General features: G+C 45.6%; 1 protein-coding gene across 2 annotated transcripts in view; it reads right to left on the minus strand.

Annotated features, from left to right (window-relative positions):
- The window catches only part of LOC138448912 (zinc finger protein 282-like), a 464485-nt gene that overhangs the window by 356687 nt on the left and 80478 nt on the right, over window positions 1-27320 (minus strand). For both annotated transcript variants that reach the window (XM_069604729.1, XM_069604728.1), the window contains exon 2: window positions 10006-10132. In XM_069604729.1, the coding sequence (XP_069460830.1) occupies window positions 10006-10132 (127 nt within the window). The remainder of the gene's footprint in view (window positions 1-10005; window positions 10133-27320) is intronic.

Consider the following 27320-nt stretch of genomic DNA (forward strand, 5'->3'; position numbering starts at 1 on the left):
TGCCCTCTGGACTAAACTAAAATTATACTAAAAAATTGTGGATCCCATGCCCAACTCGCTATATGATATATGACATTTGACGAGTCTCCATAAGTCATTCAAGCCGTTGGAACTGTTTACATTGCAATGTGATGATTTCCTGAAGGAGATCGACTCTTGTAGCATAACATTAGTGGGCCATCCAACTGGGACTTATATGTTTATCAGGCTGAGGAAATGGTGTCTGATACGATTGCTAAGTATTCATTTTATGAGCAATTTGCTAGATTACACAGACATTCTTGGACCATGCCCAAGTACCTAACACAATTTCTGGATCGTTAATTTCATCAGGTTTTTATGAATTTTCGTTTAAATTTCTTAGGAACTTTGAAATGATGGGGGTCAATTAGGGGCCTCCCGCTGAATGCTATGAATTGTCACCTGTGTACACCCTCCAAACCCATAAGCATTTATTGAGTGTCTGGCCATCCCGTCGCTTCAACTTCAAAAGTTTGTGACGTTCGTGAACAGTTACGAGGATACACTGACCATGAGTTTCTGGGAGCGCCTGATGAGCGGGAATCTTAACTCACTCACTATTGCACTTGTTCATTATCTAATCAGGGTTCATGCCCTTTTAAAAGAAAATGTTTATATATAACCTTACTTTTGGGGGCATGGTTATAGAGCCATGAGAAAGCACGTGGAACTGAGGTGGTCCTGCCGATCCTAAATAATCTGGACGAGAAAATATGATTAAACTCAGCTACAACACCAGCTTTTGGAACTGCAGAAGCATGAATGGATGAAGGTCAACGTGATCGCAATTCTGCAGTGAAACGTAACGAAGTTCAGGAATTGTGAGCCGAAGAAGGGGGTCAGAGTCTCGTCAGAAAAGAAACAAGATGGCGGCTGACTGAGGACAAAGGATTGCACGACAGAACTGTACATTGTTTGTTTGTTTGTTTGTTTATTTATAGGGCGCCAGAAAACCCTTGGGTAGCTGGGCGCACAGAATAACAAGAATGCTTAGAACTTGGTTACAGGTTGCATATTACAGGTTGTTGGTAACATAAATTGTATACAGTAATTACATTATGTACATTCTATACATGTATGGGTGGAAAGGTAACAAATTATATACAGTAAATACATTATGTACATTAATATGTTACAATAATCACATCAGATACTTTCCATACCGCTACAGAAGCAGGAACGAGAGAAGCGTGGCCCGGGCCTTCCGAATAGAGTGAAACTGACAAACAAAGGAAGAGCCACGGATTCCTACATATATCGGAGGCAAAGGAGGGCATAACACTGGGCGAGAGCAGCATATGGAAGAGACAGTCACGCGAGGTGGTGAAACACTGCACAGGAGTCAGGCTAACAGCTACTTCGATGCTATTACCTGCATGCACTGAGTTAGGGCAGGAACTGCACTGATGGACGTAGCAGCTGAGACTAAGGAAAAACACAGAGGCCTGGCCCAGTGATAATACTGGATCGTAGAAATTCCAACAAAAGAGCAGAAGGACACCCTAGACCCGGCCAGCACTGTCTGCAGTAGTAAAACAGGCTGAGAGTTTGGTGGGGGGTTGGCCAATAAGGTACAGAAGCAGAACACTTTATGCAGCTCTTGGCAGCAAAAGAAAGAGACAAGACAGCCGAAACTGCCATAAGGCCACAACTGGCCTAACTACAGATGCAACCCACGCGCAACACGCTGCAACAGTACACAGTCTCCAAAGAGTGCAGCAACGAGGGCCACACCGCTACCCAGTGCACTCTCAGCATCTAGCAGGGACCTGCAACTACCAATCTACCAGGTGAGTTGTACTGCAGATGAGATAGTGCCCTTGGGGGTTAAAGACAGCGCTGGGGCCCCTAGGAGAGCTGCAGACACCGAGAGGGGGTACAGCAATCAAGCACAGACTGTGGAATACTGGCTTCCCGGGAGCAAGATAGCCCTGATCCGTAAGGGGTGCAACAAAAACTCCCAGGAAGTCTCCGTACTACAGCAGCAGGTGCGGAATCTCGAAAGCAGAGCAGAAGAGGCAGAAGGTCAGGCACGAAGGAATAATGTACAGATCGTTGGGCTCCCGGAAGGCGAAGAAGGCCTGAACCCAACAAACTTCATTGAAAATATGCTGTTGCAAGAAATATGAGCTGGGTCGCTTACCCAAGGGTTCACAGTTGAAAGGGTGCATAGAGCCCTGACAAAAAAAAACGCTGCCGGGTGCCCCGCCCCGACCGATAATTGCCAAGATACTGAATTACAAGGACAGGGAGAGAATCCTAGAACACTTTCGGAAAGGAGGAATGATTTGCTGAGCATCGGCGACCATCACGACATACCCTGATTATATTTTCCTATTGCAAAAACAAAGGATGAACTATGCGGCTGTCAAGATGAAGTTACATGCAGCTAACCTTAAATACACGATATTGTATCTGGCGAAAATGAAGGTACTATATAAAGACCGGGCTTTCTTCTTCGAGACTCCGGAAGACGTAAACAAGTGGATGGACACGAACATGCCGACAGAGAAAGAAGACCAGGTGGGAGGCGGGAGTGATAAGTGAATCTGCGTTGATTCATTAATGTACACTTGAGCCACATACCGCCCATTTTGAAAGGATCTGACATTGGCAATTAAGCTGGAAGATCAGAAGCTAATTTAACAGTCCGCTAAATGCAGGAAGCACCGGGGCCACTCTGATAAAAGCGGCACCAGGTATCACACTATCACCCACATTAGTTTAGTTAGGTTAGGATACTAGTAGTTTGGTATCCTCCTCCTGCACTCTGAATACCGTCATCTGAGCCGGGATAGGAGCGAGATGCAGGGATGCCTGAGCCCCAGATATGGAGCTGGGCACAAGTTGGGAAATATTGGGGAGGGGAGTGGGAGGGGAATTGGGGTAGTTAGATGGATTTTGGCCTACAGATACGCACAATGGAAGAAGGGTTGAGGCGACAAAGGGGAGATGAGAGCAAGAACTGTTAGAGAGAATGGGTGCACTCAAAATAGCTACCTGAAATGTCAGAGGCCTGAACGCTATATCAAAAGGAACCAGGTTATGGCATATCTGAGACGCCAGAAAATAGATATAGCTCTCCTGCAGGAAGCTCATTTGACCAAGGATAGACAAGATACATTGGCACGGAAATGGGGAGCGATGACCTTGGGCTCAACGTACTCAGAATATGCTAGAGGGGTCCTCATATGGGTGGCACTGAAAGTCCCATTCAAGATCCTCCAAACCTTTCTAGATAGAGACAGTCAGATGGTAATACTACAGGTAATGGTAGAAAATAAAGAAATATGGGTTATCAATATGTACACCCCGAATCAGGACACAGCAGTTTATTTCAGATCTCTATATCCCAAGATTAGCCCGTACAGAGATTGTGCGCTGATATGGGGAGGAGATAATAATTGTACGCTGGACCCGGCGAGAGATAGGTTGGATGATAAATTTGCTCATCCAACCCCTTCGGCCAAGGTTCTGGATACGTTGTTACATGCATTCAAGTTGGCTGATGTATAGAGAACTATGTACCCACAAGACAGAGTGTACTCTCACTACACCGCTCCGACTAATCTATACAGAAGACTAGACTATGTGTTTGTGGGAGAGGAAACGCTGGGTGAATACAGATGGGCTGAATATAAAGCATGGATCCTCTCGGATCATGCCCCTCTGTTTATTACGTGGCAGATTGTCCCCCTCACCCCCGAGCCAATATCCCGACATGGAGACTAGGGGTCGAAGCACTCAAAGACACAGGGATCCGAGAACCTTTGAGAGAAGAAGTGAAGGAATATTTTGAGCATAACGCGGGCAGCGTAAACTCTGCTGGTACACTGTGGGGAGGCCTTTAAAGTAGTGGTGAGAGGGGCAGCCATAGCAAAGTCGAAAGGGATGCAAGATGTGATCTTACAGGATTTGCAAAAAACAGAAAGTAGGCTGGAAATCATAACGCAAGCAGGAAATAGGTCGATTGAGGAGGCCAGGAGGTGCCCCGCTAACAACAGGAATGTAGACAGGCAGCATGCAGAGGGAGATAAGCCGGGGCGATTGCTAGCCTGGTTGTATAAGAGTGAGACCAAACGGGAGCCAATTAGAGCAGTTAAGGTTGATGATGGGCAGTTGCGGGAGACTCCGGAGGAGGTTAATGACTGTTTTTTATAACTATTATAAATACTTGTACAGGGAAACCTCTGAGAGCGATATGTCAGAGATACATGAGGTATTCACCGAGATCTGCCTCCCCCAACTAAATATGGAAGAGAGTGACAGCCTAGAGATACCCATCACGATTGAAGAACAAGAGAATGTGATAAAACAACTCCTTTATAAAATTCCTGGAGAATTTTATAAAGAATAAAAGACAGAAATTCTAGCCCCACTACTCGCAATGCTAAACAAAGCTTTAGACACGGGCAGATTGCACAAATCCCTGAGAGAGTCGGTAATTGGCACCCTTCTTAAACCAAACAAGCCGAATACCGAATGTGGCTCATATAGGCCCCTTTCATTGCTAACCTAGGATGGGAAGAGTCTCACGGCAGTAATGGCACATAGGCTGAAACAAGTCATAGCTAAGCTTATACATCCAGATCAAACAGGATATGTCCCACATAGGAATATTACCAATAATCTGAGAAGACTGCACCACATAATAGATTACACTCGAAAAGGAACACAGGAAGTTGTAGTGGCGTCACTTGATGGAGTAAAAGCGTTCGACTCCATGGCTGGTAGCGGTGCTGGAAAAGTTTGGTATTGGACCCACATGCATTAAATGGGTGCGGTTGCTGTACAATGAACCGATAGCAAAGGCCAAAACGGGCACAAGTATCTCCGAACAGTGGCAGTTGATTAAAGGCACCAAGCAGGGATGTCCGTGGTCCCTGATGCTCTTCATCCTGACATTGGAGCCACTAGCGGTTTATTTGAGAGAAGAATATGGAGAGGCGGGCATCAGCACTCCTGGAGGGAGGCATTTGATCCCGTTATATGTGGATGACATGCTTCTGTATTTGCACGCCCTGGGACAAATCTGCAATACATTCTGGATGTGTAACGCTCACCTGGTATCCACAGGGACGTCACTCAGCCTGTCCTGACCTGTTACGACCTCAAACCCTTCCCTGGAGTCTACTCGACTGAAGACTAGGCCTGAAAAACAGGATTGGTAGAGTTTAACTCCCTATTGTCTATGTGCTTGAACCCCTTCTTCCCCGGGGTCGAACCCTTCCCTTTGATCCACAGCTCACCTTGTTTACTGGAAAGTGTGCTCTCCGTCCTCGTTTCAGCGCAGGGGCACATTGATTGATGCAGGCTCGTTGCTGCCTAGTTACTTCACTGGCAACAGTCCAACAGATAAGTATAGTGAGTCTTTTGAACAGTTCTCTAACTTCGTTCCTTTCCTTCCTTAGATGATGGCCAGCGTCCGGGGATGGCGACGTGCTGCTGAGATGAGTAGCGCTGAAGGTGAGTCAGAGCGTGATGCGCGATGCGACCCTTTCGTATTTCTATTGAATTGAGTTCTTTTTCTGTGTCTTTTAGGTGCCGCAACATTTTCAGCGTGGATGCCGGTTATGAAGAAGAAATGCGGTGAGTAAGCGCAGTATGCAGTGCCTCTAGATGTTTCCACGCTAACCTGGAGTCTTTTCCCTCTTGCAGATGGATGAGGAGTTCCGGAGACAGAGTTCCCCCAGAGCGGCTGGGATTCAGGTAAGCGTTTGAAGCTCGTTCAGTCTTTAAAAATAAGCGAAGATTTGCTGAATGATTACTAATGCATTTTTTCCTGTTCTTTTCCCTTTTCCTTAGGAAGCGGCGTGCCGGGATAGGAATGACACCGCCGAAGAACAGAAGGACCGATGAATGATGTGCAAAAGCACTGCAAGGTAAGGTTGTTCCTAACTGTGTTCTTGCTCTTGCAGGAGCTGAGCACAGAAGAAAGAGGCAGGCCTACTGGAGACCGATCCGAATACAGTGAGTGTCACGCTGCAGGTGCAGAAAACACAAAGCATGTTTCCCAGCCTGGGCGTGGCTTAAATAGTCTCTGGGTATCCCAGGTGACTCTGGTCTGAACCACACACCCAAAAGACTAGATTGCACATGCAGTTCTGGGAACCGAAATATGTGGGGGCATCCATCTTGTCCCCATCAATGCACTACATGTCCAATCCCCAATGTTATCCTATGGGAGTGAGTGAGTCTGGTGCCACAAGCGCCAAGTCTGACTCCAAGTGGGTCTTTGGAGGGATGGAGAGGCCCTTGAGGGCCATGTAGGTGATCGTGGCCTGGCTCCAGCCTGACATCTTGGAGGGCTGGGGACATGAGGGGCAGGAATCATGACAGGATGTGATGGAACGATAGGCCACACTGTCAGGCATAACTATTAACCCGCAGAAGTCGAGTTTGTTACCTTTAGGAAGGTACGCTTGGAAGCCCAGGTACGAATTAACGGTGTTACCAAGTGGGAAATAGAAACATTTCGGTACTTAGGGGTAGACATCTACCACGACCCTAAGATAGAACACATACAGAACACGGTTAAGGCGGTTAGCAAAATTGAAAACTGTATGTCTTTCTGGGCTAGATAGCCATTGTCCATGAGGGGACATGCAGCACTTCTGCAGATGGTGGTGCTGCCGAGACTGCTACACTATTTAGCAAATATCCTGTTCGCAATACTGGAGATGTTTTTCAGGAAATTGCACAGTACATGCAGGAGCTTCTTATGGCATAATTCGAGGTGTAGAGTGGCATTGTGGAAGCTCCAAAATCCATACGAATGGGGGGTGGAATAAAAGTGCCCAATTTTGAGGTATATATTGTAGCTAGCCAGTTGCAATTTGTGGCCAAATGGCTATCAGATGGCCAAACACCCGAATCAAGGTTACTATGGGTAGAAAGTACTCTGTTCTTTTTTAACTAGTTGATATGGCTAGCCGATCCTAGCGCAACCCGCTCGCACTTGCTGTTGCGCCTAGGTTGCGTAATGTGGCGCAAGGCCCGTTATCTGCTTGAGAACACAACCATGTACTCCCCGCAGATTTTGCTCGTATCGCTGGAAGGGGTGGACGTACAAATTGAGGTTAAACGTGAGGAGGTACTGGGAACCTAAGGGAGTGGCGACAGTGGGAGATGTCCTAAAGGAGGGGTGCCCAAGGATTTAGAGGAACTGACAATAGACACTGGGGTACACCGGAGGGCAACACCTCACATATTCCCGTTTCCTGAAGATGGCCAGAAACCAAGACGTCCTTTCAATTAGATGAGCCTATAGAGACATTTTATGATGTGTCGGAAGGTGGACACAAAGTCTTGCAGATATATGAATTAATAATGTCTAAGATAGGAGAAGAATTAGGACAGACGAGGCAGAATTGGGAAGTAGACTCACAAGAACCAATGTCGGACAGTATGTGGAGTCGAATTACGGGTTATCACACAAAGGTGTCGAGAAATGCACGATTACAACAGATTCAATTATTTGTGACACATAGGGCATATCTGACCCCAAACAAGATCTCCAAATTTAGCCAGGCGGCAACACAATCATGCCCGAAATATGGGGAGATAAACACAGATCTAGTGCATTGTTTTGAGCATGTACTGAGATTAGTAGATTCTGGGGCGAAGTAGACCAAGCATTAGCAAAGGTGGATATTACCCTGGATATTGGATCCCCCATAACTTGTCTGCTAGGGGGCTTCCCTAGGCCCAAAAGGGCTAGACATGCGAGTAAGCTCAAGGACCTGGCATATTGTACTGTCTAAACGTACAATAGCAATGGGATGGAAAGCACAGATGAGGCCAGCTGTACAGATTTGGTGGAGGGACCTGCTAAAATGGGCAAACGCAGAGACTGTGGTGTTGCAGGAAGCAAGAGGACAGAGAATGGTACAGGGAGGGGTGGGAGTGGACGCTTGGAGACGATTGGTAGCGGATCTGGCCAGCTCTGACCAGGGTGATACTGACTTGGAGGAAACTCTCATACAAGAGAATAACGAGGCTAGAGTGGGGATGAGGAGTAAAAGAGGGAGATGGAATATTAAATGCGATGTAGGCCGGGGAGCGGTGGGGAGGGAGTTGTAGGGGACGGCGGTAGCAGACTGACAAATTGTTGTGAAATGTTGTGTATATGTTTAAACAAGTCTACAAGTTGCCATGTTATGTAAAACAATAAAAATTGTTTAAAAAAAAAACATACTTTTAAAGGTTTACACACAATGGCACTTTAGGAGGGTAATGTTTACAATTTGATAAATGAACGTTATGCTCACGTGAGCGAGGTGATTTCTATACGATTGGTTTATATATTTAGTCCTACAAATACTGGAGTCTACAATCTCTTATTATGTTGTAAGTTTATTTGTTGGTTATGTATTTTAAGTGGTTTTATTATTTTGTTTTGTCGTTTTGTTGTATTGCTTATAGTGTACAAGTTGTAAACACTAAAAAAAAGAATACGACAATGTTGCTTGGAGGTAGGGGGGTTCTCAATTGTGTCGGAGTTTCGTACTGTAGTCGATTTATTTTTGTCCCATTGCTTGCTTTTTACTAATAAATTGTTCACCAATCCAACAGATTGGTCCAGGTTCATTTTTCCACGACAGAAGAAACTATTTCCAATTCACAAGTAAAATGCATTCGTCCAAACGGGCCAAAAAGTAAAATGCACACATTATTTTTCTACAAATCAGGACGGCCCCTCAGAAGGGAGCCAGCTGAGAAGTAAGAAGCAAGGCATGAATGTCTATATTTGAATTTCCTGTTCCCGCCCAATTTATACTCACAGTAACACATTACATGTATAAGTGTATTTGAGACCTCTTCTCCCCTTTGGACTGCTTAGCATCTCAAAGGGTGTGTGCAGTGACACTCAGCCATCACTTAAGTGCTAATACTAGTAATCACTGTTCATGTGCCTCACTTAAGTGGTAATGTTTGTAATCACATTCATGTACCATTACATGGCCTTGTTCCAAACCATCCAGGTCTCGCTGTTGCCACTACTGTCTCTGCAGCCGCATTTTAGATATAAAATGGCTACCCATTGTCTTTACTTGCAACAAAGAAGTGTTACAACTTATCCATAGCCCACTCTCGCAGCACCTCATGTTGGGACTAGCAAACTCTTAACAGGTCTCTTAGTTTGGAGCAGCACAATACATGAATCTCTATTTGTATTTAACCAAAGGTAACCTGTAGAGGGCTACACCACAACATAATCTCTCTAGATTGTGGAATTCTACCGTTTTGTCAGTTTAAACCAAAAACCGGAATCCATGCATACAAATACATCACAACGATAACAAGCAGGCTTTGTTACTCGTCTCACAAGCACCACCGCTGCTTTAATGTATAGTTGCAGGCCTTGAAGCACTGTGGGTATCATAGCATTAATTCGGTTCTTGTTTGAGCTTCTCATTTTCTTAAAGGCATAGATAAAAGGCAGTAAAATACATGTTCTTTCCAATAGTATATGGTGGTTTCCTAAAAACAAAGTTGATAGTGGTCATGTATATGGTAATATCAGGGCTCAGCCACTAGCCATCAGCTAGTGGTAAGTGACTCTTGGAGAGTAAGAAATGATGTGCCGTGTGTATTTGTATAATTGAGCTGGCAAGTGCCTTGTTATTGCTGGCCAGTAACTTGCAACTTGAAATGTTTACCCCCGGTAATACATGGTTGGCGATGGTTAAGTTGACTTTCTTACAGGAAGAGCAGTTTTTGGGCAGCTTAGAACTTTGGCGCCTTTTGACGAATCTGCACACAACTTATGTGAATATGAGGGGTTGGGACAAGGGTAAGCAGAGATATTGGGGGTAGCTTGTCCCTACTATTCAAAGAAAAAGATAAGAGCAACGTTGCACTACCAAAAATAGGTTGAACTAAATTACCAATATCAAATTTGTTTTGACAAAACCACATAGAAATAGATGTAACATGGCAATTTAAACACTGCACCATGAAGTAAAGATAGTGTAACTTCACCCAGAGAAAGCAAGGCTTGGTGAATTTCCTTCATCACATTCGTGTAAAGTTCCTTCTGCCACTGGTGCAAGAGCTTCCACTCCTCTTCCGAGAAACATGCAGCAACATCACAAAATGTAAGTGGTGCCTGGAAACAAAAGAGTTATACAATAGATTTAGCAAAGTCATAAAGATAACATGTACAGTGAAGCAATATATTCTTTTAATTTGACTTTTCAATTTGTGTAAGTAGTAGGGCAGACAGTCGGAGAGGGTTGGGCTCCCAGATGGGAGAAACCTGAGGGTATTCTCCGAAGCAGACGCCGGGAATCCCTTCTTCAGGTGGCCAGGGGAGGGCTGGTGCTCTCAGATCTCAACCGTGGGGGTGGATGAGCGAGGGAGGATCACCTGGGTAGAGGAGCCCAGGGTTGTGCTTGGGGAAAAGCCCCAGGTGAGACGCAGCATTATATCGAGGAAGAAGGAGAGGAGAATGAGATCCCTTAAACCTTTGTAGGTTGCACTACATCCATCCCCCTTCTTTCCAATGAAACTCCCATATTAGAATCCCACCACCCTACACCTAAACCAATTAAAAGCCCAAAACCTGTTACAATAGAAAACAACCTCTCTCAGAATCACTGTTTTCATGTTGCCCTCCAGAATAACCCCAACCATTCCTCTCCACGTCCCTCTGATAATTAATTTCCAAACACACAATCTGCCTTAGCAAAACATCACAGTCCCCACAAACCCCCTTACCATAGTGCACAACCCCTACAAAAATAACTCTTCCGAGATTACCACAAACCCCTCTAATACAAGGACTATACTTCCATATAACATCTCTTCCCCATCCTACCTTGTAGGATACTAGGAAAGTCTCCCACCACCCTTTCCCTACACAAACACCTTTCCATACCATGAGAATAGACAGACTAACCATAGTGCTGTTTACCGGACAGGTCCCAAAACAATGGTCAGGCAAAGTCAGGCAATCAACCAAAATCGCACACACATGAAGGCCCTTTCCTTTCCCCACAAGGATAAAAGGTGGAGCAAGACAGCACACTTCAAGCCAGGCAGACTGCACAACGTGAGAGCTAACACAGTACAGCAGTTCAAGAGGAGGAGAAAGACGGCGCAAGTCGAGAGGATACCAGGGGGAGAAGTGACCTTGCCTTATCGAGAGACCAGTGAAGCCTCAAGAGAAGTAATCGTAAAACCGCTAATCATAGCCAGCGTTTGATGCAGCATATGTCAACAGTACCTGGATACCTCCTCCATGACAACTAAGCCAGGGAGAGACGCATGGCCCAATGGTACCGCCCTTGACTCTACAAGACATGAAAGCAAAGCAGTTCATCATAGTCGGTGAGTCGAGGGGCGAGCCGATAAAGAAACCGAACTGTGTTGAACGAAAGTAGCAAGCGGCTAATGGAACTTTGAATGGACAAAGAGCTATTGATACAAGGAAAGGGGAAAGCCTGCATAACTAAATTAAACACCACAAGGGTGTTCACTTGAGAAACGCTAGATGATTACCCTACTATTTGAACTACACTTACCAGAAGGCCTTGGGAGAAAGGCGAGAAGAGGGGTCAAATGGGTCAAAGTTGTCATACGGGAGTCTTGTATAATCCTCTGCACCATGGAAAGTCTTTGACCGACATATGTTTGAGAAGCTAAGGGAAACGAATCCTGCATGGCGAAATTAGTGTGTGAACAGTGTTACAAAAGTTGGCAAGAGTGAGCCCGGCGGAGGGATGCTAACAAGAAGAGACGAAGTCTGAAGTCCCATGTGCATTGTGTTGACAGGAGTGAACCCGGCAGAGGAATGTCCACAGTGAATTGTTTGAAAAGAAATTAAGACTCGTGAAAGTAAGAAAAGCTGTAGTGATCCTGAAGGAGGGAGGCTGACGTTTGAAAGAGGTCCGAACCCGAAAGAGGGAGATCCAGGGGTGGAAAGTCACCACCCAAAGTTCATTGAGAAAGGAACTGTTTATTTGATTTGTTAAATACGATTTGCGAGTGGTCAGCGCCCAGAAGAGGGGGACCAAGGGGTGAAGCCATCACTTAAAGTATTCGTGGATCAGAACTTTGTGTTTGTATGTTAAGAACATCAGGCCCTTGAAGGCAAGAGACTTTTCTTGAAAAGCGACTGAACCATCAAAGAACATGATAGCTGGAACAGAACTGTCGACTCGTGCTGGGAAGGCTTGAGTGTGTGCTGTGCTCAGGAAACCCACCTTGTCCCGTGCTGAAAACGTGGGAAAGGGAGAACCCTGGTAAACACATCCTGACTTAATTTGTGAACACTTTTTCCGTTATTGAAATCCTATCCCACACTCTTTCTGTAATTAGCTGTAAGGAATTGGCAATATTTTCTTTTTTAGTATAGGCCTTATTTTTTTTTTTGACACAACACTACTAGGACTGCCTTATTTCATTTGATGGTCAACAATTGCTCCCATCTTAGATTTAGGTTTAGTTTAGGCATTTTTCCACCCTGCACTTACAGTATAATAAACACCCTTGAACTGTGATCACTTGTGTCTGTCTTTACTGTTGCCACCATGAGTTCCTTACACAGATGGACACTGAAATATAAATAACAGTAGGGGAATGGCAAATTTACTGGGAACGATGACCCAGGCGCGGGGTGGGACCAAGTCTGATTTGCATATGGTCTATTCCCTTTTGTAATGGCTAGACAGGCGAAGAAGGATAGTCTGAAGGGTTGCCCAGATCAATGCCAGAGGTTAAGATTAATTCTAAACCTTCCGGCCATCACCTCTTTCGTTTTGCGAAAGTGCCAACACATATAGGGGTAATACAAGCTGCATTAACAGAAGGGTTGAATTGTGAGTTGATTGCACAGAGCAATAGCAGCGCATAAAGTTATGCCAAACCTTGTGACGGATGAATCACAATTACTGATCACAAAGAAATCTACACACTCTGCTCACACCCCTGTGCATTATGGAAATCAGTCAACATACATTAATTAAAATGAAATGAACGACAGAGCGAACTAACAACAGAGAAAATAGAAAGCGCTATATGACATTGGGAAAGCACCAGTACCACATTAACTCATAGTAGGAGACTTGGTGAACATCAGGATGCCATATAAATACAAGGGGGCTTCATTACAACGGGGGCGGCTGTGGAATGAACAGTGCTGGTAAGGGACTGGCATTGTTCATTCCGGGCCGCCACATTAGGTCTACAGCGGGTCCCGCTCTTCACGCTTCGTCAGACCAGATGTGCAGAGCAGGACCCGCTAGCAGACCAGGATGCTAACAACGGGCCCGTCATTAACGGTAGGGGCTCAATGGGGATGTACCGGGCCTGGGTCCCGCGAAAGGGAATTACCGGGCCCTCCAAGGTGGGAATGGCCCCGTAATTCCCTATTTCCGGGACCCGGTACGCGGTTTGGGGGTAGCCATGCTGCTAAGAACGGCATGGCTACCTCCAAACTCGTAATGAGGCCCAAGGACACTTACATCGGTAAGAGAGCCCAGGAGGTTGAGCACTTGCTGCTGCGATCTGGGTGTGATCTGAAGATCGCAGTTCGCATGCCGGCCAAACTCAGCCTTTCATCCTTCCGTGCTCGATAAATGAGTACCATCTAAGGTTGGGTGATATTGTATGTAAATATGCAATATGTAAAATATGCTTAGCCGAAAGTGCTGGGTAAATAACGTATCATTATATCACGATACAGTGCTCCAGAACAGGTGACCAAACATACGACATATTAAAAGCAAAAACATGCAATGTAGAAAGGGCGGCTCTCTATCACATAGGACAGAGTACCACAGAAACAAAACAAGAAAAAGAACTGGCTGGCGAGATGCGCCAGCAGAGAACATGGAAGTAGAAGAGACTAATGACACAGAATAGCTAATCCCCCACACTAACATGAGATGGGGGTTTAGATTCTATTAAAGACAAGGAGGCAATTATTATGCATTCTAATCTTTACTCTGAAACCACAGCAGCAAAGAAAAAACTTTACAAACAAAAAAGTTTAAAACAGAACTAAACAGAGCTCAATGTCAATGCAAGGGGAACTCCCCAATCCATCATGGAGGACAGGTCATGCCCTGCAGGAGGCCAATGAGCAGGGACCCTTCCTTATATAAGTCCATTACTCTAAACCCAACCCCTCTTTCGGTAGCTGTCTTGAACCAGACGTCCACTGCACAGATCAGATGATAAACGATGAAGGCAAATCCAGCGAAGCTCTCGTACCACGCACTCCATAACTTGAAGCTGTGAGCCACCCTCCTGCTCAAAATCTCAACTCGTAGCTGTAAAACAAGCAAGAAGGGTGGGTGGATGGGAAGACCAACAAACCAAAAACTGTTCTTTCTTAAAACATCTGTGTACATGCGTGTCATAACTGTCATATCATATCATACCCAGGGTGGGTGGGTGGGATAATAATCGCCTCCTTGTCTTTAATAGAATCTAAACCCCCATCTCACATTAGTGTGGGGGATTAGCTATTCTATGACAAGACAGGAGGCTCATATTATGCAAGTTTAAAGCCCTTGCATCCCATTAGTACAACATAATCAATACAATAGACAATGTAATAAAATAATAGGAAAGAAATGTTTTAAATGCTTTCATTAAATCAATCAGCTGACTGCAAGAGAATTGCCCAAGACTAGGCTGCCCCAATAACTGACTTAAAAGGCATAGCCAAATCCACTGTAAGAAAACAGGAAGATGTGCTAATTCCAGCGACCCTACCAGCCACCATAACCAACTGGTTAAAAGAAATAAAACGCATCTGTTGTCCAAGCAAACCTTAAAACAGTAAAGCTCACGCCCTCTTTGGGAACCTGGATAGCAAACCAAAGAAAAGAAGCACCCAGCTCTCCTGGAGATGAAGAAAGAACCCCATAGGGGTGAAAGTTTTGTAGGGCTCCCTCCCCTGCGTTAAAGGAAGATATTGTAGTAGCAACAGAGCATGTCCCATAACTACACTGGGAAAACCAAGTGGGAGTAAAAGTAATTTTAATAATTTGTAAGAGGACGACCCATCCTGAGCGGAGCAGAAAACAATAGACTAACTCCCAATTGTCTTAAGACATATGTGTATACTAAGGAAGGATGACTTCTGGAGACAGAAGCAGAATTGAAGAGAGAGGGGCCATACCAGAGAAGCTGAACCTGTCAAACCGTCAACACGGAGACCCACAGACCTCCCGCGTTCGCGAAAAAGGACTCTGCTACCATGACAAAAGGCAGATATTTACCCACCTGACCCCTAAGAGGCCAAACATTGCAAGGAGAAAAATGTATTTTACAACCAAATGTTCCCATTATATTGATATGTAAACTCCTTTGTATATATGCCCGGTGCTTGAACCTTGTTCTCTCCTCTCCGGGTGATAAAACCCGTAGAGGATCAAAAACTAACCGAAGGAGAACTCCTAAATTCCAAAGTCTTAGCAAGACTGTAACTGCAAAGAACCGATCGCTAAGCAGTTAAACTGGAGTTGCACACCAGAAGAGGTCTAACCTCTATTTCATCTAATGTGAAGAACCCTGAAGCTCACAGCACCCTGAGCTGGCACCGTATTGCAAAAACAAACTCTTGTGAAAACCCAAAGGTCCACCTGCCCTGCAGGTGACCAGGAGAAACAAGTCAGTAACTAAATATATATCCCAGCCCACTGGCAATCGCACTGACAGACACCCTCTGATAGTTAATGTAGAGACGCTGGAACGCATCGTGATAGAGGGTCATAATAATCTGATGGGAGATTAGTATCACTCCCAGACCTCACTATCCCACCGAGGGATATTGAGATTTCCCAAAGGAGGAGGACCCTCCCCACATATCCAAGGGAAAAAACCTTGCAATCCCAGAAGAAGGCTACCCTGAGGACCATATTAAAGCCCTGCTGTACACCGCTAAGAGAAAACTAAATACACGCTTGTACTTTAACCAAACCCTTGACCGTGGACGGGTCCCCCTTCGTTTATTGAAATACCAGGGATTAGCGCAAAGGAAAGTAACTGACAGGAGGGAAATGCTCAGCGCGAGTATCATGATGCAATCTCGCCCAGGGATGGCGAAAAAAAGGAATGAGGGGGGAAAGAACTCTGGGAAAATTATTAATGCCCCGTAAATGAAAGGTTGTGCAATAAACCTGGGACCACAGACCCCTCAAACCCTGAGGTCCGAGACTCTGAATCCGTGAGAGGCTGACTGGCCACTAAGGGAATCAGGGGAAGGAAAATCAAGCACAAAGTTCATAGCAAAACATCACTTATATAGTACTACGACCCTCAGGTATGCTTATCACTACAACGAACAGAGTGTGGTGTGAGGTGTACACTTATCGATCTCAGCAGGATAAAAGACTGATTCAGACCCTTCCCAATAAGGGACCTGTATCCATACGGTCAGCACGGATGTGAAAACTCCATTCTATCCTCTGCACTGTAGAAAATAAAATATGTCTATATATATATAAATATATATATACCCAATGAAAGAGGTTAATCAACGCTCTTGAGGGTACCGAAGCCTGCTTGAACTCCTCGAGCAGAGGAGAAATTGCAACCCCTGTTAGACGGTTAGCTGAACCACAGGCCAAGCCTTGGGAGGAAATCCCTGGGCAGGCGCCATAAAATCATTAATTGGCAACTCGTCTGTTAGATAGCATCAAGTGTTTCCAAACACTTCCTCCAAGTAGAACCTGGTTGCTGAACTTGCCATGCCACACAACAGAGCAGCTCCTCTCGAGCTGACCCTGTCTCCACCAATAGTTCCAATAGAATAATGAATGTCCAAAGGGACAAATAGTAAGGGAAACACATCCCCATAAAGAGAGCTTCAAGCCCTGCAGACCTCAATAGAGGCATAACGCAACCTGTTTTCTTCCTCATGTTAGGAGAAAATACTGCAGCTTAATAAGCACAGGTATTGGGTGGAGCAATTAATATCGGGAAAAACAAAACCTAAGGAAAGGACTGAGTTGTCCTGAAACTAACCAAGGTAAAGGGCAACCGAATTTTAACTAAAAAGGCGAAGGTGAACACCAGCGGCTAGAGAGGAACTTACAACCTCCCACATGGGTCTGTATACAACAACCTCCACACACTCTTTTCTTTAAAGTACTTAATACATAAATAAATATATAAATATATCCAAGAAGAGGGGTACGCCCTCACAGAGGTCTGGACCCCCAGCCCTTATAGAAGCCGATACTTACCGAGCTATGCGGGCTACTGAGCATTCTGAAAATGCAAATGTGTTCCAGTCAACACTTAAACCTACTGGTTATCCAAAGTACACTGAGTAAGTGCGTCTCAACTGCTCACCCTAGCAGGGTGTGGCAACCAGCAGTACACGAGGGAGTTCCTCGCAGTAGAAACCAGGCAAAGCCTGAAAACCAAGCAGGTTATGGCGTGCTTACAGAAAGACAATGACCTCTGCCATATGCAGCACTTAAACAAAGTTGCCAACCTTAAGGGAGGAAAAACACTGAGCAAGTGCACCTCCAACTGCTCGCCCGAGCAGGTCGTGATAACCAGCAATACACGAGGGGGTAACCTCGCATTAGCACTCAGGCAGAACCTGAACCCGAGCAGGTTATGGCACAGCAACAGCCATATGCAGCACGCAACAAAGTTGCTGACTTTAAGCGAGGAATACACTGAGCACGTGTACCTCAAACTGACCACCACAGCAGGGTGTGGAACCAGCAGTATACGAGGGGCCACCTCACAGCAAAAACACAGGTAAAACCTGCCACCGAGCAGGTGACGGTACCCCTCCAGGGAGAAGAATGACATCTGCCCCCAGCCGCAAGTAAACAAAAAACTGCCAAGTTTAAGGGAGGAATACCACGAGCCAATATACCTGAAACCGCTCACCCCAGCAGGGTGTGGAAACCAGCAGTAGACGAGGGGTTAACCTCGCAATATAACTCAGGCAGAATCTGAAACCGAAATAGTGTATCGACCCTACAGTGAAGGCAAATCACCCATGCCCTGAGTAGCACTGAAATAAATAAATAAAAAGCAGCAGAATGGCAGCGTATGAGGCTCTTCAAAAGGCGAACTGGTGCAAATATGGGCTGAAAATATCAATAAAACACCACATCAAATATCTATATTTAAATATATAAAGACACATGTCAATATAAACAAATAAAGGTATAAAAGCACATCCATATGTGTACACTGCCAATGGCGGCAGCGAACCCAGGTCCCACTGCATGGAAAAACCTTTAACCTTCCCATTGAGCTATGTCACCTGTGCACTGCAACAGAAGCCTTTCTGAACCATAAACACATAATATATATATATACTAAAGAAGAATAGCTCAAAATCAAGAAAAACATGGCGTTTCAATGTAAGAGAGGGGACAGCAGCACGTAGTGGAAATGCTCATGAAAGAGCTCCACCAACGAAATGAGGGCCTAGGGAACTGCCTCCCAGCCGGGTCCCAGCATGCATGCATCTGAATCCAAACGCGAGCAGCGTCTAAAAGAAAAACACACACGCGATGCGTTTTAATTTGACATTTATATATCGCTACGAATTACCCACGGAGTGTGGTGCTCATTTATCAAGGCTGGAAGGAGGAAAGGAAGAGTTTGGCCCTTCCGGGATTCGAACCTGTGTCAGCAGGCTCTGCACCCATGTCAAAGCGAGCGCTCTACTCGCTGCGCCACATTACCATCCCCGTGAAGGGAGAAATAAAAGTATTAGGAGCCGCATTCGTGACGTGACACGCGTCGGTAAGAAGCTGAGCTTCTAAAACAGACCGCGCGTGCCACAAACCAAGCATGTGTGCAATGCGCGCTGCCTCCGGGGACTGGAGGCAGCCGCACACGGAAAACCAGCCTTCCCCAGAGGGGAAGAATTTCAAAGAACACGTGGGCAATGCGCGGCGACTCGAGGCCACCCCAAAATAAACAAACTTTCCTTGAGGGGAAAGAATGTTAAGCATTTCTAGGGACACGTGGGCAATGCGCGCTGGCTCCGGGGACTGGAGGCAGCCGCCTCAAGATAAACAAACTTCCCCTGAGGGGAAAGAATTCCACGTGTCGCCGCCTGAGTTTTATGAGCAGGCGAAGCGACTGTAATTACCAGCGCTATAAATCACTTTCAATACATAAAGTAACAGAAAATAACATTCTAAACTCCATAAATTCAACACAAAGGTAAGAACTAGGAGGAGTAATTTAGCTGTGGATTTCAGCAGCAAAGAAAGAGGGGTTGGGTTTAGAGTAATGGACTTATATAAGGAAGGGTCCCTGCTCATTGGCCTCCTGCAGGGCATGACCTGTCCTCCATGATGGATTGGGGAGTTCCCCCTTGCATTGACATTGAGCTCTGTTTAGTTCTGTTTTAAACTTTTTTGTTTGTAAAGTTTTTTCTTTGCTGCTGTGGTTTCAGAGTAAAGATTAGAATGCATAATATGAGCCTCCTGTCTTGTCATAGAATTGAAGAGGCAATCATGTTTTAGGATATTGTAATGTTGATGCACACAGGCAAAGGTAGCAACTAGCATGGTGTTAACACGCCTGATTATTTTAAAAGAAAAAAGAAAAGGCATTTGTTCGTGCTCCTTGCATGACTGCGCTCTCCTCATCTGCTCTGCTCCGAACGCTTCCTAGTGCATGTCATGTCCTCTGCCTGCCCAGTCCCGTCCTCCGCCGCATCTCGCAATACTCAACTCTGCCCCCGTGCTCGTCCTCGGTAGATACTCCATGCTTTCCTTTTCATCAAGCAACCAATGTCAATGCATAATAAAGTTTCTTAATTACTTGGCGCGTTTCTTCATCTGTGCAGTCTCCCTGAATTCTCACTCTCTGGTGCGCGTCTGTAGGATAGAATCTCACTTCCTAATTGTAACAGGCTGGGACCTGGGCCAATCCTGTGAATTTATTTGTCCCCAGGTTCTGCTGTCTGTGATTAACAAAACTTAATCCTACAAAAGCAATCCCAGATCTGCACTTTTTCTTGAGGGTGTTTTATTATGTCATACTAACTAAGCGGTTTACATGGGTGGTTGGAATGATGGGTGAATGTATCTGTATGTGTTTAGTTGTGTGTATGGCTTAGTGGGTGAATGTGTGCGCGCACGTGTCTGTTTTTGCACGCATGGACTTTTGTATGAATTAGTTCGTTTTTGGTGAATGGGTGATCTTGTGTAAATGAGTTAGTATGAAATGAGACAATGTCAGAGTGGCCCTAACAGGAAAGGGAGGTCCAAGACTCAGGGGGCCGGGGAAGTACCCAATCCACGATGCAATCCCTGGAGGTAATACATGGGGGCGGGGTGTTCCGCAGCTCACCTAGTCCTTCCAATGATGGCAAGAGAGACCGAGAGCACAACTGCCTTTTACAGATATTCAAAGATACGCACACACACACGCTGGCAGTTAATGATATAAAGGAGAGACATGTCCCCGGGAACATGGAAGGCAGAGGGCCAGCTTGGGAGAGCCAGTTTCCTATGAACTTGGCAGGCAGAACACTGGCCCAGGAAGCAAACAGGACACTCCTGTCTGGTCCTAACATTGGGGGCCTGGGCAGAACATGAACTAAACTGTTAGACATTGGGCCTCACTACGAGTATGACGGTAAGTGGTCAAACTGGAGGTAACTGAGTTACCTTCAATTTTAACTCTACGCCAAATTAGGAGTTTTGGTGTTGACTGGATAATTTACCTCCAACGTCACCCTGGAGGTAAATCTTCCCACCCAACGCCCAAAAAATCTGCAGAATTGGCATAATTACTGTGGCAATAATTCCGCTGCAGTAATTCAGAAAAAAAGCCCCATTGGGTCCAATGGGCCCTAAATATATGGGGATTTATATCGCTACCACGACTTGTAATCAGGCGGAAATTCCACCTGACCAAGTGGTGGTAACGGTAATTCGTTTTCCATGGATTTACCGCAGAATTACCACTATACTCGTAATGAGGCTCCTTATCTCCAACTTGGAATTAAGTAGAGGGAGGGTTTACCCACAGGGGGGGGGAAGTGGTAAAGACAGGGCCCGGGCCAAACAAGGCCAAGCATCTAAAAAAACCACACTATAAAAAGAGGTAAACAGCATTAACTTTTTGTGAGAGAGAACAGCATTACTGAGAGCTGGTGATTTGGAGAGAGAGCAAGAAGAGCTAGAGAGCAACTGGAGGACGACGAGGGGATGAGAGGGAGGAGGAGGAAGATGGAATGTTTGAAGGAGAAGGGAAACAAGAGGAAGAGGTGGTGGGGAGCCAGAGCAAGAGTTGGAGAGGGGTTAGATGGCAAGCAGGAGGAGGATGGAAAGAGGAGCGAGTGTTAACACCAGCCAATTCTCCTGAGGGCAGAGCCTGGGACCAAGAGGTGGTCAACTCCAGAAAACCATTGTGGTCCAGAACTCCAATGGGGAAATACAGGCTATGACAGGTGGCCTATCATGGACCTGTAGGCAGAAGCTTGTTAGACAGATTTGTAATCAGGTTGCCAAAGTGAATCAGCAGCGCTATATTCCATTAAGGTTGGTGAGCAAGCAAGGGACTATATTACCATGACCAGCAGGATGGTGGGGTTCATTACAGATTGGCAAGTAGGAGGTCATGAGCACGACCCCAGAGCCCTTGAACGAGTACCTGGTGGGGTGGCGGGGGCAGAACATACTATCCAGACCCACCCAGGTTAGTAGCAGAATACCTATGTGAGTTGTTCAAGGTGGAACAGCAAGCCTAGATGACACATAGGACAGTCTAGACCTTAGTGGGGAAGAAAGGTCCAAACACCATCAGGGGTGAGCTTACCATCCCAGGAAGTGACAGCCACAGCCAAAGCAAGACACCAAAACATGTCCCCGGCTATTAGTACAATAAATGTGAAGGCACACTACAACTCTGCAAGATTTTGTGACTTTGTTGAACACTTTTCTTTGGCTGTACCCGTGACATCCTTTCTCTCTGAAACAGGGCCTGGACGTTTGGGACTCGGGACCAGTGACCCTCTCCTGACACTTTTCATCACTCTAGAATATCACTCCTTTTGTTCCATCTAGCCTAGTAGGCATTCCTCCATTTCATTTATACTTAATAAATCAGTGAACCCCATATCACATGTTTGTGTGTTCTGTGGACTCCTTCTTGACAGTGGATTGGTGGGAATGGGGTTCTGTGGGAATTAATTAGTAGATTAATGGGTAAGTGTGAATGGGTGCATTTGTGTGAATAATTTAGAAGATGGGATTGGTGGCTGTGTGTGGGGATAGATTGTGTCACGACTTCAGTAAAAGTCATCCGACCCGCTTCCCTCCTTCGTCTCCTCACCTGAAGAACTTGAATACGTATGGTAGCTGGAGGACTCCTGATAGGTGTAAGCAGCAGATGAAGAAAACCTTCCGCGATAGGGAGCCACAGCGGCCACCAGAAAACTGTGGCCGCGGCGGCCCCGTCACCGCAGAAAGGCGTTTGGGGGAAAAAGCCACTGGCCTAAAAAACCCCTTGTAGAGATGCAAGAGTAGATGGCAGACACGCAATGAAGACACGTGCAATGAAGATTCGAGGAGACAATTGAGAAGTCGTCCGGCTGGTACTGAAGACAACCGCTCATACAGGGTGCGTCGGGAAACTGAAGGAGACCGAGGAATACAGGTAAGAGAGAGGGCAATGTAAAGTGCGGGTAAGGGTACCCTGCAAGTCTGCGAAACTGAAAAGAGAGAAAGAGAGAGACTGCCGAAGCCAGCGGAGGGAAAAGAAAAAAAGGGGAAAACAAACGAAAAGGCAGAACAATAGCAATTGAATAGAAAATACACAGCGTACAGCAACAAAGCAGCGGAGAGTCGCTTAGACGTTGCAACGCACCGACAGCCCGGGCACCCGGAAGTAAATTCTTCCCGGCTGTCGGCGGTCGCAAACGAGAATGTGAAAAAGACTAGACCGACACCCAAAGAATAACATGCATGCTGGAACTTCTAATGGCCGCTCCATCGAAACCGCCGCCATACCCTCCATGCGTTTGGACGCATTACAGATTGGTGTGTGGGTGTGTGTGGCTGTGTGAATGGGTTCGTTTTTTGATTGATTGGTGAGTTTGTATTTGTGCTTTTTTTGGATGGGTGGTTGGATGTTCATTGAGTGAGTCAGTGTGTGAGCAACTGTGACGATGGATTAGACGACGGACTGATAGCTAGGTGAGTTTGTACTAGTGTGAAATGGGTTATTAAGAGGACGGGTTAGTGATTGGATCAGTGGGTTGGTTTGCATATTTTGTTGAGACCATAGGTATGAACGAGTCTGCTCTCCAGATGGTTTGGACTATACATTTCAAGATTCCTCAACATTGACTACGCTGGCTATGTCTGGTGGGAGTTTTAGTCCAAAACATATGGCGAGCCCAATGTTGCAGACCCCTGCGTGAGTTTATGGATGAGCTTATTGTCTGTGGGTATGTGGGTGGTGTGGGTATGTGGGTGGGTTGCTGGGTGGATACAGGAGTTTCCTTGTGTGATATTGCCTGGATGAGGTAGTGTACAAATGGTAGTATGGGTGACTCTAGATTGTGGGGTTGTGTGGATGGATTAGTAGGTGGATTCATGAATGGGTGTGAAGGTGAATTAGTAGGCAGGAATTAGTAGGTATGTGGAAGGGTAACTGTGTGGTTTTATGAATTGGTCTGTGGGTGGATGAACACGTTTGCATAAGGACATCGGCATCAGAGGTTTTTTGAATGGATACTTGGATGGATGAGTCTGTGAGTTTGAACACGAGTTTCTATGAATGGTTCAGAGGGTGAAAAGAAAGTGAATTTAGTGAGAAGATGTATGGATGGGTGTTTGTGTGTGGTTGTCTGAATGGATTATTCTGTAAATTGGCGAGTTTGTCTTTGTATGTGGCTGCTTAGGTGTGTTTGTGGGTTGCTGGGTTTAAGGCTTGTATTGTGGCTCTGTGGATGTGTTGGGTTCATAGAATGGTGGGTGCACTGTGGTATGGGGTTGTGGGGCTGATTAATGAATGGACAGATTGCATCATGCAACTGGTTTAGTGGGCAAATGGATGGGCGGGTTTGTGTAGATGCTTAAATGAGTGAATTATTAGATATATGGGCGAGTTTTGGTAGTTCATTTGCGAGTATGGTTTCATTTGTGGAAGGAAGGAGGCGTGAATTAAGATGTGATGGGTTATGTGGATGGGTTGAAAGGCAAATGTGTGGGGAGTTTGCGGTTTAGCTTGAGTTAGTACATCTCCCTCTCCCCTCTCCCCTCCCCCCTTCACCCTCTCCCCTCTCCCCTCTCCCCTCCCCCCTCTCCCCTCTCCCCCCTCGTCTCCCCTCTCCCCCCCTTTGGGGACTTTTCCACTTATCCATACTGCAACTTCCAGGGTATGCTTCGCTTTGTCATGCTTGTCATCTCCCAGCACTACGCAAGCTTCTCTCTCAGTGCCTATTTCTCTCTGTTGATGAATATTTTGATTGTGACACCCAGAGAACAGTAGTCTTTGGCTTGCCCTCCTTTTCTCAGTGCTGCCTGCATTCCCAACACTTTGGCGTACTTCATTGCAAGTCAGCTATGTGAAGCTTGCCTCTGATGTTTGCCACTTGGCTTTGCCTGCTATTTAGTTAGCATCTGCAAGCCTCCACTTCGGTCTTGCCACTTTCCCTCACTCGCACAGTCAGTAGAGTTTTGGTGAGAAAGCAGGCCTCATCAAGCCTGGATTCAGAAACTCACTTAAATGGCGCGGTCCATTTTGTTCTCAGCTCACTCCAGCTCAGTTTCCCCCTGGCTTCTGCTATGCTTTCTTGTTTTTGCTCCATGGAGCCATGGACCCAGTCAGCCGGTCACAGTGACAACCGACTTACTTGTCAGCCATTCTTCTGATTCCTGGATAGTACTTTGCCACACTACAAACAATAAAGCTCACTGTGTGCAATGAAAACAAGTGTCTATATCCCAGTGTGGTGCAACAATTACCCAAAACTATCCACCCAATAAAGGTATGACATGTTGGGAAGGAACTAGGGTCCTCCAGAACCCTCAAGCACTTTAGAGTTAGGCAAGACCTCTTCAAGGCGCTATAATGGACTAGGGGAGAGGAGGGGCACTGGGAATGCTCTCTCATGCAAACATAATCACATACACAGACATAGGCAAGCACTGAAGAAGGTAGATATTATCTAAATATAAGGCGCAATTAACTATTAGTTGAATAGATTTGTAATGTCCGACCCTAGGCATTTTAAAAGCTTAACTAGTGCTGCAGACGAGTCAAACTCGCCCTCCTTCCCAGAAGGAATGTGGCCTGTGGGGTTCAAAATAGACCGCAGGCTTAGTGTGCAGTGTCCGTCACCATGGCCAGCACGAATTGACTCACCAGGTGTCCACTGTCCATCCAGAGTCCATGCACGTTAAAAATAGGACTCTCATGTTTTTGTGCGGCAAAATGCAGAATGGGATACATTATAAGTATTACGTTTGGAGGAACTGCAGGACCAGATAACCTTAGCACGAGGAGTGAAATATGGAAAGAATGAATGAAAATGGTTTGTACATAAAAATGTTTAGTTTTTCCTTGGGCTAGGCCTCAATCTTTGTAAAAGTCTGCAGCGCTGCAGTGTGTTTTTGCATAGCTAGCAAAATGGAGGAAAGCATGAGCTACAGTGTGTTTTGCATAGCTAGCAAAATGTAGAACAGCATGCTCTGACAAAACCGCTAACAACAAAGAAAGAAGGCTTTGGAGCATCCCTATTATAGAAAAAGGACGGACTGGGATGAAGCCATGATCCAGCTGCAGTGACACCACCACAGCAAGCCAGGCCCATATAAACCCCTGCCTGAAACCACTTTGAAGGGAAGGAACGGGGAGAGAGGACAGGAGAAGACCATTCAAGCAGCACAGTCCTTTGCTACCATCCTCTTTTTGTAAAATTAAACTTGTTATCCTTACAAGATCGCCTTTTGCCTTATTTCCCTAGAGGGGTGTATTCATTCTGGTGTGAGCGTAATTAGGGGCACCCTTACAAGTGGTGACTATCCCGACGTGATACCAGTTCCCCCCGTACTTTTCGGATAGGCTCCAAGCCACTTTTCCAGGAAAAAGAGCTACGCCCACCTACAGCAATCGGTCCCACAAATAAAAATACATGTGTTTCCTGAGCGGTTTTAGAAGGAGCCATTTTAATAGAAATCCTCTCTGCTCTCTGAAGACGGGAGTGGCTCCAGAGAGAAGAACAGGCAGGTATTAGACCCTGTAACAGAGGAAACTCGGGTGATCACGCACATGTAAGTAGCCTCTTGTCAAAGATAGCAAGAAGGGGACATGTGTGCATGACAGTATGTGAGGTGTGAATGGATGAAGTACGAGGTCAATGACATAGATTGAATAGGACCTTTGGTGATGTGTTACGGTATAAATTGAATAGGATTTCAGGTGGTGTGTTAAGGTATAGATTGGATAGGAGGTGGGTTATGTACTGAAATGTTTATGTATTTCTGTTTTTCTAGTTTTTATAATGGAAAAAGGGAGCTTCAGCGTATAAAGACTGGGAGGTAAGGGATCCACAGCCATAATAGGTTGAGAAGGTAGTGCCACGTGGAATTCTTTTATGGCGATAAAAGCAATGGGATTCTCAGAATATAAAAAAAGCTGAGAAGGTAGTTCTACGAGGACATAAGGAAAAAATAAGCAGTGGCTTGTTATAAGGAATGGGCCTGGATTTTAGTCAATTATTGTAGTATATTTTCTCTTGCTGTCTGTTGTGGCAAAAAAGAAGGAAGGTGGATGAGTCCGGGGGGGGGGGTTGAAAACAAAATAGACATGCAGCTGCCTCTTATACATAAAGGAGTAGGGATAACGCAGTATGTGCTATGGCCTCAAATGGACAAAAATAATTTGATTGAATCTCTCCCCCAGTTTACAGCCGGAGCCAGTAAATGGATCTATGAATTTGAGAAACAAACAGCAGGGGTAGCCTTAGCACTAGGAGACCTTAAGAGTTTAGTGGTTGCCATAGTTGGAGGCCAGGCTGGGGACATATGGGTAAGAGCTGGGTACCTGGGATAATTCTTGCAAATAACGAACATAATGGAGCAGCCTTTAATGAAGTAAGGGCAAGGGTATAGGATGACCTACGAAAGATGTATCCAGATACCCCTGACTTACATTCTTTAATGCAGTGCACAATGGGTGATGATGAGGACCCAGTTAGGTTGATTCTTAAGTTACAGGAAATGTGGAGAGTTAAGACAGGAGGGCAATGGGACCATTCAGTACCATTTTTCTACTCTATCGAAAAGAGGGGATTACCAAAAGAGGTCCGAAGGCACTAGATAAAATTGTAAGAG

This window comes from Ambystoma mexicanum, chromosome 1p, assembly GCF_040938575.1.
Source record: "Ambystoma mexicanum isolate Mex_15411 chromosome 1p, UKY_AmexF1_1, whole genome shotgun sequence".
Lineage (NCBI taxonomy): Eukaryota > Metazoa > Chordata > Amphibia > Caudata > Ambystomatidae > Ambystoma > Ambystoma mexicanum.